The sequence below is a fragment of the Dermacentor silvarum genome, chromosome 6 (genome assembly GCF_013339745.2).
Source record: "Dermacentor silvarum isolate Dsil-2018 chromosome 6, BIME_Dsil_1.4, whole genome shotgun sequence".
Classification (NCBI taxonomy): Eukaryota; Metazoa; Arthropoda; class Arachnida; order Ixodida; family Ixodidae; genus Dermacentor; species Dermacentor silvarum.
The window spans coordinates 50581074-50594814 of NC_051159.1; the positions used below are offsets into that span (position 1 = coordinate 50581074).

Below are 13741 nucleotides of genomic sequence, written 5' to 3' on the forward strand. Positions count from 1 at the left end.
TGATATGAATGCATCTGATGTGTAGAATACAAATACAATAATTAGCAGGGTAATCGTTTTGTTTCAGTTAAAAAATTAAATACTGCGCAACACACGTCTCTGTGACTATAGCCTAGTGCTGAAGCCCCCAATGATAACAATACTGGTATGTTTAAACCTAATCCAATTTTGTAAAGTGGAGCTTCCAGTAATAACTTTCTGTGGTGTGAATATCGTCTGCATGATAAAAAGTAATGTTCTATTGATTCAATTTCCTTACAGTTGTGACATAGAGGGGACATCGTGAGACCAGCTCTATGTAAATAAAAATTCAATTGCGGGATGCGACAGCGTAGTCTGGTGTAAGTAACTTACAACTGCCGAGAAGAGCACCACTGTTTATTCCAGCAAAAACCGAGATGCTGAAAGTCTGGAGATGGTTTCAGTGGTAAGTTGCTTAAATCATTTTGCAAACAAAATTTTCTGTATCTCGATGCAGTGACGTAAGAAGTATCCGGTAAAACAGGGATCAAAGGCCCACTTAGAGACGTTCTTGCTAATAAATCTGCCAATTCGTTTAGATATAAACCGCGGTGGCCAGGAACCCACAGCAAGTTAATTTTTTGTAAACTTTTAGGGACTAAATTGTGAAACAAGCTAAGGAGAGCTGCATTCGTTTCCGTGGAAAGCGACACACATACCGATAGAGAATCTGTAACTACGACAGCTGTTGATTGATTTGCAGGAAGTTTTTAGGGATCATTTAGAAGCAAAAACGTTGGCATTTCACGAAGAAGAGGTGCTCTTTAGATGCACCAAACACGGAGAAAATAAAAGGGTGGTGAGTGAGCTCGTGCAAGAGAAAATTAAATGCACAAGTGAACGTTGGGTGCATACCAATAAGATTCTGGAACCTCGTAAGAGCACTAGGAGCACTCGGATTTTTTTTTGCACGAATAACGTGCGGTCAGTCCACCGAATTACAAAGAAAAAAAAAGAAAGCTTTGTTAAAATGCCAACGACGCATCAGGTCTGCCTAATTTCTTCCTTCTTTTTTTCAATACCTGATCTCTTTTCCCGGTGCAGGGTAGCCAACAGTACGTCTGGTTAACCTCGCAGGCTTTTCTTGTTTTCTGTTCCCCTCACCTTCATCGGGGTGAATATCCAGTAGTGGGTAAGCCTCACTGCCCGGAACAAGAACAAGGACGGCGATGCACGACCTTAAGGAACAACCCGTGGCTGCCACCTCTCTGGACGCCCTCAAACCACAGAAGAGTGATGATCACGGTTCAATGACGTCTCCAAGACTTCGGGCCAACAGAGTGCATGGCGAGCTGTCGCCGGTGAGTTTTTCCCTGTTGGCTTTCCCACATAGGCTTACTTCAGCAGCCATTCAAGTAGAAGAGAGGGGGGGGGGGGGGGGGGGCAGGAAAATTTGGAGGACGCTTAAGCTTCGCCTTTAAGAGTGGAACGCGATAGCGTTATCTGAACCCGTTCGCATCGCATTTTTCTTTATGAGTAGGCTTCATTGCAACCCACTACGTGGGAAAGCCAGCTTACAAAGACCAAGCTTACACTAATCCCCTTAGAGTCCGCTTCACTTTTAAACACAAATGCATTGCTGGGAAGACATTTCTACAGGAGCAATTTAAGCCGTCTCACATAAAAATGTGAAGTCCCTAGGACTTTTTTTATTGTTTTATTAATTGTTTGCTGTGGCCCCGAGGCGCGTGCGTGTCCAAAATTTAGAAAGGCTCGGTTTTCAACATTCCCCTCAATGTTGCCTAGAACCAAAGTACAGCGAAACACCATCAGAATTGGAGGACGTTTACGCTTCGCCTTTAAGAGTGAAACGCGATAGCATTCAAAGATCCCTGGCTGCTTATCAGGCTTTTTAACGCGGATAGCGTTTAGGGCCCCGTGTCGCAGAAAATCCGGCGTCGACAACCGGCGTGTGATCGCGGGTGGGGGAGAAAATAATCTAGTCACATCGACCGCGCAGGTCCTCCACGTGGTGTAAGGTTTTGGTGAACAAAAAATTAATTTCTCAGTCAGAAAAAGGGTAAAGTACAACTTTAACATTCGGCGTCGGATTCACCGTCGGATTGTTTGCCAATCGGCGTCGGATTGTAATTTGAATGTACGAGACAACATAATTCTGCAACGAGGAAACTCAAACATTTCTCCCAGACCTGCGCGCGTCGGGGCAATAGCAAACAGTTAATAAAATAATAAAGAAAGGTGCTAGGGCCTTCACATTTTATTATAAGACCATTTATATTGCCCCTGGAAAACGTCTTTCCAGCAATGCATTTCAGTTTAAAAGTGAAGCCGACTTTAAGGGTGTCGGTGTAAGCTTGGTCTTTGTAGGCTGGCTTTCCCACGTTCAGTGTTGCAGTGAATGAAGCCTACTTGCCGTATGCGAACGATGCGACGCGAACGGGTCCCGATAACGCTATCGCGTTCTACTCTTAAAGGCGAAGCTTGAGCATCCTCCAAGTTTTTCTCGTATATTCAAATTACAGTCCGACGCCATCACGCCAGTAGGTTGTGGTTAAGTCGTACTTTACGATTTTTCTGACGGATTTTACGTTGAGAAATTTCATTTTCGTTCACTAACGCCTTGCGCCCCGCGGAGGGCCTGTGTGGTCGGGGTGGTTCGAGATGATGTGGTTCGGCATGATTATTTCCGCCAGACGCCGATGCTTAACACCGACACCAACGCCGAAGCTGACGCCGACGCCGGATTTTCTGCGACAGGGGGCCCTTAATGCTATCGTATTAAAATTCGGCCACCTGCGTAAGATACACTACCAGCCGCCAGCCTGCGTTGCAGCCTCGGCCCAGTAATATCTCGTGAGATGAGTCGTCAGAGAACAGGTAGAAATACGGGATAAAGTTCGGGCTCTTTCTTTCATGGTTCTGTAATGGTTTCATCCGTAGTGAAACACGTGCAGCTCTTGTCAAAATGACTTGAAGGTATCGTTACATTATCGTCATTACCATACATTACCTCCACATCCGCCACACAGTTGAGCACAAAACCAATGCACCAGGCGCCCCTTCAGCCGACGTGCGCCCGCACTTCATCAAGGAACGCTACGCGGCCACAGAAAACGCGCTCCTGGAGTGAGCGCCGGCAAGTGGTTAACAGCAATACGCGAACAGACGCACTTAAGTGCCACTTATGACGTCCTTGCAGAGTAAGGCCAGCAAGCGCGGCATGGACCGAGAGCCATACAATAGTGCAGGAATGCCGCGCTAGAGAACACGCACTTTTGGTGACATGCACTTTCTATATGCACTGTACTCTCCTTCATCAATATTGCGGCGAGATACAAGGTCATCTTTGGTTATCATGTCCCAAACGTTCACGCGCTTGCGGCCACTGGCCCTCACTTGCTAAACGTAGAGTGTTTCGTACGTGAAAAATAACAAAGCGATTACTTAGATAAAAGGTTGTAGCGTTTTTCGACGTATGTCTGTGTGCATGTTGGTCTAAATAAGGATGAATATGCAATTACAGTAAGAAGGATGAACACAAACGCTCAGAATTAGGCGTAATAAGAACTCAGAAATACTACGCACCTCATGAGGTCTGGTCGATAGACATGGTTTTGGCTCCAGTAGGAACAAAGCGTAAACGTGTCAATGAGCACGACGTTTCGCCAGTCATCTGCATTCCATTGAAGATGGGGTTGAGTGAACGCAAGCCTCTTTGCGCTCGCCTCATTGTAGAGGAGCGGCTTCTTGGCAGCACTTCGGTTCCTGAAACCTGCTTCGAAAAGCCGTTGCCGCACCAGTTCTGTGCTGACGTCGAAGTCGACCGCATCTCTGACCTGGCCAGCTGTCATAAAAGAATTTTATTACCCTTTCGCGCGGGCGAGATTGAGCTACGATCGTCGTCTCCCCTCGCACGCTTTCACTCGCACATACAGCATAGGGCTCGCGGCGACGATGCTATCACCCTTGGACTTTATACGGAACCTCACGGCGACGGCGACGACAGAAATGCGCCTGGAGTGTCCATATAATTACCATCGCAATAAAACATGATCAAGTCAAAAACATTCGGCAGAGACACTTAAGACTGCGAAAGCATTCCCACACATAGACGTGTGGGAATGCACTGTTTGTAAACCTCGGAACGTCATGAACGTGACCATTTTAGACACTCATGACATGGCGCCACGTCTTCCCATTGGCTGCGCCATCACGTGCCCGATGACGCACGCACTAGGCCACACCTTTAGTCAGCCAGGTGGCTGCGACGTGACGAGTGCAATGACGCATTCACTAGGCACATATTTAGTCAGTCAGAAGCATGGAGCCGCCGTGACGTCGGGGAAGCGTGCTCGTCTCGCCCCCGGAGGCCCAGGTTTGATACCCACCCAGATCAAAATGCACCAAATTTTCTTTTCAAAGCCATTAATTTACTTTGTTTGCAGGAACATTCCTGAGAAACTTGAAGTCAATCCGAGTATTTTGACGTGTTCTTACTCTTTGCGCTATCGGGTATCATCTTTCGGTCACTCTGACTACGACGGACATGTAAGGGGCTACGACGGCGTAAGGGACATGTAATGCTTTCGCATTAAAACATATGAGTGCAAGAACAGCAACGTCTGTGAGCGTCTCTCGACTTCCTCGACGCTCCTACTCTCCATGTGGCTGTGTAAGGCTTTCATAAAAACACCGCATATCCACAACGTTAATGATGATGAGTGGGCGAAGCACCGCGGGATCATTCGGGTAACCGTGAATCCCCCGTACATTGCCCCCTCGAACATGCAAATGAGTGACAACACATGTGTACAGTATATACAATGTTGTTTTATTGGTCGTATATGGTATTGAGGTGCAGACTTCGTTTTCCCTTCATTAAGACTGCCTTGTGATCAGTGCAGCAGCACGGCGACGCCGGCAAGCGGACGCAGAGGCGGCGAGAGCGCGGAAAGCGGCGGCAAAATGCCGGAAGCGTTCTCTACCTGAGGTTAGTGGCGCCGATGCTCGGTTCAAGCGCGAGCTTCGCAAGCCCTCAGCTGCGGGTCCGCTTGCCGGCGTTGCCGTACTGCTGCAGCTTTGCAAGCCCTCAGCTGCGGGTCCGCATGCCGGCGTTGCCGCTTTGCTGCAGCTTCGCGAGCCTTCAGCTCCAGGTCCGCTTGCCGGCGTAGCCGTTTTGCTGCAGCTTCCCGCGCCCTAGACTCCGGGTCCGCTTGTTGTCTGCGTCACCGTGCTGCAGCAGCTTTGCGAGCCCTCGACTCCGCTAGTAGTTGAGCCGCCACTCTAGGCCTTTCATCCCTAGCGGGCGCGCCGTTATCAGAAGCGACCGTTATCATCCATGGCTGAAGAGAGAAAGAGAGCGCGCGTCGGAAACGAGCGACTATGTAGCCCTCGTGCACCGCATCGCCCCTAGCGGACTCCATGCAAACCAGAGCTACGGACGACGACGACGACGAGGGGGACAAGGCTCGGCCCTAAGCTGCTTCGCCCCTAAAAATGAAAGAAAAGGGAACGGACAGCAAAGCAGAAAGCACAGGGGGCGATTCCGCCTAGCAGAACAGTGCAGCCGAGGAGACTTGCCCTGGGCGCGTACTCTTCACGATTTCGCTCCGTTGCGGGGCGCTGATCGGCTTTCCCGTCGACGCTCGCGTGATATCATTTCAAAATTGCAAGGGTATCCATGTGCAGCGTGGTGGAGCGCTCGCTGCTCTCATCTTCCCGGCATGATGACGGTGGTAGCTGGCGCTAAAGTATTCTTATGTAATACAGCGAGGCATTTGTCACGATAAAGAAACAGGTATGAAGATAATCATGCATCCATTTTCAGCACGATATTGCGAGAACAAATCTGTACTCTCAATTTCACTGCAATCTTTATGCATTATGTACATAATTTATAACGCACATTTCATGCATTGCTGCGTGCAATAATATATGTCAATATAATCGTACCCAATGTTTTATTACTAATTTTGGTTCTTGCGTTGTTTCCTACACTGCCGAGGGTCGCCACGTAAAGGGTGTTAATTGGGACCTTCGTGAAACCATTGCGGCTTTAGTCCTGGCCTTTCCTGTCAAATGAAGAGTAAACTTGATTGACTGATTGATCTTCGTAAAGGCCTTACCGTCTTTGCCGGCAACGCGAAATTCAAGTGCTCATATCAGCAAACAAACACTACTGCTCGTGTTTCTTTGCACCTGCGCCTGTGTCCACGTTCGCGCCTCTTGTAACCACGGAATCATTCCAACTAGCCCGATGGCAGTGCTTGTTAAAGTGCCGTAGTGTCCGCCCCATTTATCATAGCTAGTTGAAATTGCCTATTTTTGATTGTAAATAAACAAAAAAATATTCGACAAGTTTGTATCACGGCGCTACAAGTATTCTTCGGGACCGCGGTGCCTTTTATATTATGTGCCACACTTCGCTGTTTTGCTCTTCTAGCACATACGATCAGATGTCGTGAAGCACGATGAGCGCATTTATCGTGGTCACGTGCGCGTTATATTAGGAGAAGCAGCATCTGCACACGCTTCGCTGCCCACTTGAAGCTCCCGGCGCAATTGCCGCGCTCGTATGCACACAGATTGTCACGGAACGATATTAGAGCGATAGCTGTACTACTCCAGGTACAAACCCAGAAAACGTCTGGTTCCGTAAATGTGACCTTCAAGCTCAACCAAGGTCAAACTGGGACTTGGCCCACCACTACCGGCGGCTGCTGCGTACACCGCGTGGGATCCCCTATCTTCAAAGCGATCTGCGATGTGTACAAAGTGCGCTGAGTGCTTGTAGCTTCGTATGCGTTTTGCTTTCGACACTTAGTTCGCGTTGAGGCGAGACGCAGCATAAAGGTCAATTCACTCGCTGATTCTGCCGCGCCGAGCAACGTATGTGTGTTGCCTTGCGGTGCAATTGTAGATGCGGTAGTTGCTGACGGCGCCGAGTAGCATCTGTGTCCTTTCCCAAGGCAAGCAATACCGTGCTACCGCTCGACAAACTTGGTTTATCCGCGTTATACCGCGGCATTTTTTTTCGAGAGCTGCTGGAACACTTTCAGCAAAGTGTCAATCTTGGGCTATTAGCTCGGATGGTGATATTGCAATGTTCCGAGCAGCGTTTTCGACATCCATGGTTGCGTACAGCTTAGGCAAAGTGAAGCAGCAGTTTAGAACTAAGAAATCCACCCACCAGCGTTCATAAACGTTTCCTTCATTGGGCGCTAAAATGGCTTAGGTATGAGAACATATCCGAGCAGAAAGTTCATAATGTCACACTGACTTGTGAGCGTTGCGTTTTGGTACAGTCTACTACAAGAAGTTTGGTATTCACTTCCACCGCCATCAACCAAACATTCCGCATGAAATATTGAGAGTTAGGTTCTTGGAAGAACACTTCGCCAGTATAAAACAATTTAGTATAAATATCGTAGTTCTTTCTGTTCCATTAAAAACCCGTGATAATGTTCTAGTAACCTACTTGACGGCTACCTGCCAATGCCGGTTGGGTCATCGCAATGACACGTATTACCACTACAATGACCCACAACAGTTAACGCGGCTGGACATCTTCGAAAAATTTCAATTATCGCAAAGCCTGGAAACATAGCCGCGAGCTTAAGGTTTAAACCTGCAGCAATTCTCACGACCTGCACAGTGATCACTTAAACTAGAAGCGCCAGCACGCATTAACCGACCAGTAATCCATATTACTCGCGGAGTCCCCTGTCTTTCGTGACCGGCTGTACAATTCTTCTCCAGCAATCGCCTACCATGGCGACGCAGAGCCTGGCCGATGGCTCCCGCCCCAGCCAAGGTATGGCGGCGCGCGGGCGTGAGACGGCAGCCGTCGACGAAGCGTTCCCGACCACGGCGTCGGCCTTGTTCGCGCCGCTGCTCAAGGGGGCCCGAAGCCGAGTGTACATGGCCGCGGCGTGCGCCGTGCTGTACCACGCGTACCTGCTGTTCGCCCTCATCCGCCACTGGTACGCCGACGGAGGTCCCGACTTTTGCCGCCTCGTGTGGATCCTGGCCCTCGTCACGTTGATCGTGCACGTAGTCCTGGTCGGACGTGCTCTGGCGCAACGCATCGCGCCTAGGATTTTCACTACCTCAGTGGACGCGCTGCACTTGGACAAAAGGTAGGTCCCGGGGAGCCACAGGGCGCCTGTCCTAATGGACTGTCTACCGCTGTGACACTGCTCGCAGTCGAGAAGCAGCGAAGCCAATGAAAGCATAGGTGTGTAGACTGCCGGTATAGTTGCGGGCCATCTACCTTTATGTCCATGCATTGCCGGCTGGCCAACGGAGCAGCATGTAGTCGTTCTGACCCCGGAAGCTTGCTGTTTCCCTCTAAGCCCGCACCCGGCCGATCACCATCTTCGTGAGGCGACATCGAGGGCAGACACTATTTGCGCCTCTACACGGAACTGTTTAAGTGAAACGAAGTACAAATTATGAATGATCAATGATGGTTGACTTTGTGAAAACGAAAATTTCCTTCAACTTATTCTTTATTAAGAATACAAAGCTTATCGTAAATTTAACCTCCTTGGTTTCTCGCTCTTCTCCCTCAGGGCACATTCTTCGTGCCAGCATCTCTCACACGCAGCCACCGATGGTTCCATATTTTATCTTTCATTATTTCACCTTTGCTGCCCATTGTCGCTTTTTCAACTAAAGGTCCACAACCGCTGATACCCTAGCTGATACCCGCCGGTTTTTCCTGTCTATATACAGGGTGTTTCACGTAACTTAGGCGGAACCTTAAAAATATGAAAATACCACGTAGCTGGACAGAAACAAGGTAATGTTGGGGCCGTATTCTGAAACGTTCCACTTCGGCGATATTTTGCTTTTCGCTTTCAGGCGCGCGCTGATTGACTGGTTGAGCCAAACCGGAACATAAGTCGCGCCACCTAGTAGTTCCGGGTTCCGGTGTACGTCATTTTCACGTCACGGTGTCAGTGGGTGCTCCCGGCATGTATTGAATAAACGAACACAGCTGTGTCATACTGCGACAGATACATTCGAAAACAACACACCCGAGCCGCTCTGCACTCGTACGGTGCGCCCTCTCGTGTGTTTTGCGAAGCGTTCGAGAGCGCGTGTTGGTAGTGCATGCAGACGTCAAGGGTAAGCAGTCGGTTGACTTACTGAACGCGACTATCGCCTAGGCGAATTATCGCCGAAGTGGAACGTTTCAGAATACGGCCCTTGTTTGCCGTCGCTTGGAGATACTCAGATTACTTTTTGCAGTCCGCCTAATTACATATTTAGTCTTAATTAGTTAATCAACTTCTCAAATATTTTAATTAGGTTAAAATTGTCAATCAGAAAATTCTAGAGCAGCATGTAAAACATCCGATACAGATTTAAGTCGGTCCGTACGTGCGGCATAAAAGTTACTTTCGAGCGTGAAAGAAGCCCGCGAATACGCGCAAGATTTCCGCGCAACTGGCCGCTCGAGGCACTTTGCGTGTCACGTGCCTCATAATCATATCTTGGTTGTGGCACGTAAAACCCCAGAATTTACCTTTTTTTTTTTACTTTGCGTGTATTCGCGGGCTTCCTTGCTGCCGTGAGGATGGTGATTAAATCGCGGCAGTTCCTTTGCAGGGACGGCAACGTAGGAGCACTTCATAGTATAGTGCTCACGCAGTGACGATATTAGGCACACCATGTTCCTGACGATATTAGGCACACCAGCCTGGCTTTAGAAACATAAAAGCGCTTGGTGGGACAAAAAAAAATATACGTGCAGATTTCTTATTGCATGAAGCCACGTGCTTTGAGCAGTAATAATAAATCTCGGGCAGTTTAGAGAAAACGCCAGTGTGTGAGTAGTTTCGACACACTGTAATGTAGTTTAAATGTGCTCTGGGCACAATGTGCAGAAGTAGCCATAAGAGGGAATGAGAGTATCCCCATGCACTGGCTTCCAAGACCAGCTGTCGACCAATTTTACGGTGGACGTATTGTTAGCGAAAGCGGCAGTCAAAAGAAGAAAAATAAGTCCTACTCGCTTGCAGTGGTGATCCAACTTTTCGGGAATTCGGTCCCTCGTTTGCTCACAAAAGCGAAGAGTCTCGTAACTTTTTATCGCCCGCAACAGTTGCGGATCGGGTGACGATTCCGAGTCATTCCTCGAACGCAGGATGCCCGTCGTACGGGTGTGTATTCTGGTGGTCGGCCTGTGCCTCCTGGTGTACGACGCGCGTGATCACCTGACACGGCTGGCGTCCTTGGGTGGCATCCTGGTGCTGCTCGCAATTAACTACCTCCTCTCGCGCGACCGAACGAATGTGAGTGCCGCACAGTCAAAGCTCCACGCGTAGAAGCGGGCTCTACAGCCACTTCACGCTCCGAAAAATAGTTACATGCAGCTGGTACAAAAACAAACAGAAGTAGCTGCAGTAGATTACTTTGCATAGGAACTATTAAAGGGAACTTGCTTCACGCTAGTTCAATAGACCTCCGGGTTAGACCCACGTGACCAGCGAGGGCGTGTGTCTCGGCGGAGCAGGTTCGCCTGATCGAAGGAGCATACCTGTGAGAAGACCAAACCAATTAGCCTATTTTTGCGTAAGTAGCTCTAAACCTACACGTGTTCGGGATTTTGGGAGCGTACTTGTCTTGGGAACGTATTTTGTCTGCGCTTCAGAGGCACGCTGAGGGCCAACATTAGATTAGCTGCAGTGTCGAATAAAGGTTCAGATAATTTCGTCCTAAAAGGTCTTCTCATCGTTAGCACCTTCTTGATTCGAAACAGAGTGACAGACGTGCCAACCTGTGTCCTTTATATTAGTAAAGTTCTCACTGACAGGGTACTAGAGCGGACAGAGGGCAATAGCATCCTTTACATTTTTTTCTTTTTTTACTTTGCCCTGAGCAAACGCTTTTCATGGGATATGTAGCACTCAATCAGCAGCAAACATTCAACAGCAGAAATTGACAAGCGACAGGGCTAAATTTTATACTTTTTCTGTAACATTTTTGTGACCCGTTTTGACTGCTTCATGCACTCGTCTGAATAAGCTTCCCCAAAGCTTGTACCCCCTATGTTGTCCTTTTCCCATCACACAATTCATCCGAGGAAACGAAAGAACGAGAATTTCTCGCAAACAGATTTCTTTTTTCTTTTTTCGTAATACTTGAGAAAACATCCGTGAAAGCGCAGAATGAGCCCGAATTTGTAAACTGAATTGGCAGATATGCATTCATTTGTTTACAGGCGTACATGTTTACTGGCGAGAGGTGCTCGTGCAGGTTCCGTGGATGGTGCTGGCACGTGCCCTAACCCTTCAGTACGCTGCAGCAGCGCTGATGCTGCGCTGGCAGGCCGGACGCACTATGGTCGTGTGCTTGTCGCAGCACATCGCGCGTTTCTTCGACCACGCCACAGCAGGGAGCAGTTTCCTCTTCGGGTACCTGGCCGAAGGCACCAACATTTCCCTCAATAGCGGAGGCCAAGTCACGATGCTGCCGGAAGGGCGGAACAACTCCACCACGTTGTTGCCCATACTGGCCTTCAGCGTGAGCGCACCGAACGTTAATTGCTGTTTTACTATATACGACGGTGATTTTATGGCTTGTTAGCGCCGTTGGCGTCATGTTTTGGCATGGTATCGACTGCGATGAAGCCAACTAGACCCGCCGTCGGCTCCGCTCAGTCGAGCCTGCCGGAGCTATACGGCCGCGTTGTGGCTTCCACTACTGGCGCGAGTGTTGCGCGCACAGGCAGTACCTTTCTGCTGAACAGCTGTGAGCATGCCACAACGTGACCAACGTCAAACTGAATTTATGTAACCCGTTTGCATACCGACTAACGCCGACTGTTTTCTTTCGTTCTCTTCTCATGGGTGCACGAGGTGTGACGGTGTGACATCTGGGGCTCTATTCTGGACATTCCGCCATTTTTTTTCGAGGCGTGACGTAGGCGCGACGCTTACAAAATGGCGCTGATGGCCCCGATTTGTTTTCGTAATGTGACGCAAACTTGACATTTCGCCTAAGAAACTGAAATGGAGAGCAATGAACCTAACATTCTTCATAAAGCAATACTGTTTTACTCCTCAGTAAAAATAAAGCAGCTAGCTCAAAGCGGAGGGTTATTCCGTCAAAAGCGTCTCTCGTTTTCGTCGTCTGTTGCGTACAAGCCATCATCGGTGGGGCGCCACGTCGAAGACGAATGTGGCGAGAGACAGAGACAGCGCACGCCCGCCCGCCACCTAATACAGGGCAACCCTGGGTGCTTCATGTGCTATGCTTAGAAGGTACTAGACATTTTTATGATAACATCTGACATTTACCCGCACGCAGGTAGACGACCAGTTGTTTTTCTAGTAGTACATGCACTTCAATTGTTGGTTCCCTACAATTCTATATTCAGAGTGTAACAACGACAAGAATTATTCGTGCAAGTGAAAGCTGTTGCCTAACTATTAACGCGAGAGTGTTAAGGGCCCCCTGTCGCAGAAAATCCGGCGTCGGAGTCGGTGTCGGTGTAAGCATCGGCGACTGGCGGAAATAATCATGCCGAACCTCGTCATCACTAACCAACCTGACCGGGCGGGCCCTTGCGTGGCGCATGGCGTTAGTGAACAAAAATGGAATTTCTGAACAGAAAATCCGTCAGAAAAATCGTAAAGTACGACTTAACCACAACCTACAGACGTGATAACGTCGGATTGTTATCTTAATATACGAGAAAAAAAGCCTGGTAAGCAGCCAGGGATCTTTGAATGTTGTCGCGTTACACTCTTAAAGGCGAAGTTGAAGCGTCCTCCAATTCTTATGGTGTTTCGCTGTACTTTGGTACTAGGCAACATTGAAGGGAATGTTGAAAACCGAGCCTTTTTAAATTTTGATCGAGCCCCATGTCACAGAAAATACGGTGTCGGTGTCGGCGTCAACGTCCTTCAATAACGCTATCACGGTCCACTCTTGAAGGCAAGCTTAAGCGTACTCCAAGTTTTAGTTCTGGTTGTACGGGCGCGCGTCTGGCCTAAGTACACCATGCAACAGTGATGGTTTTCTTGTAGGAGGCAGGCAGTACGAGTTGTCGAAGAAGCGTTTAGTTATATATATGTATATCCCCAATCTGGGTGCAGGCTATGCCGGTGATCTTCTACGTCGGCTTCTGCGTGAACGCGCTCTACTACTGGGGCATCATGCAAGCCATCGTCACTAGTCTCGGAGGCTTCCTCAACAACGTAGTTGGCTCTACCGCCTACGAGTCCATGTGCGCGGCCGGTAACATGCTGTTCGGACTGGTACGGGAGCACTGTGATCGTAATAAGTCTAGTCTTAAAAACAAAAATTATTTGCAGCACAAGAAAAGACGCTAACGCAAGCACAGAATGACCTAAGAAAAGCGCTTAGTAACAACTGAACATACTACACAAAGCAGCAAATAATAAATACAAAAAAGCGCGATTCTACTGCTGTGAAGGTGGATTACCAGCGAAGCAGTTTAGCACGCGACATAAGGTGACACGGAACTTAGATCCGAGGTATGATCAAATTTTATTTCTCTTGAGCGGCGACTACGGTCATCCCGAAGAAAGACACACGCGCACACAATTTTATTTTGATCAGCGGTCTTGATAGGCGGCATACATTCACGTGGAAGGCTATACCGCCACCCCAGGGAGCCGGAACAAACTACAAACGCGCGACGGAACGGCCACGCGGGGAGCGCAAGGAAACTATAGGCACGCAAGTGCTTGGAAGGACGACGAAGAGAGGGCTGTGCGAGCGT

The 13741-nt window shown here is 48.8% G+C and overlaps 1 protein-coding gene across 1 annotated transcript; it reads left to right on the forward strand.

Moving 5' to 3' along the window:
- The first annotated feature begins 1172 nt into the window (after positions 1–1172).
- LOC119456651 (sodium/nucleoside cotransporter 2) lies at positions 1173–13328 on the forward strand. Its single transcript, XM_037718477.2, has 5 exons — positions 1173–1322; positions 7741–8120; positions 10136–10283; positions 11248–11514; positions 13092–13328. Exons 1-5 carry the CDS (start codon positions 1191–1193, stop codon positions 13326–13328), a joined length of 1164 nt encoding a protein of 387 aa, XP_037574405.2. The 5' UTR covers positions 1173–1190.
- The last annotated feature ends 413 nt before the right edge of the window (positions 13329–13741 follow it).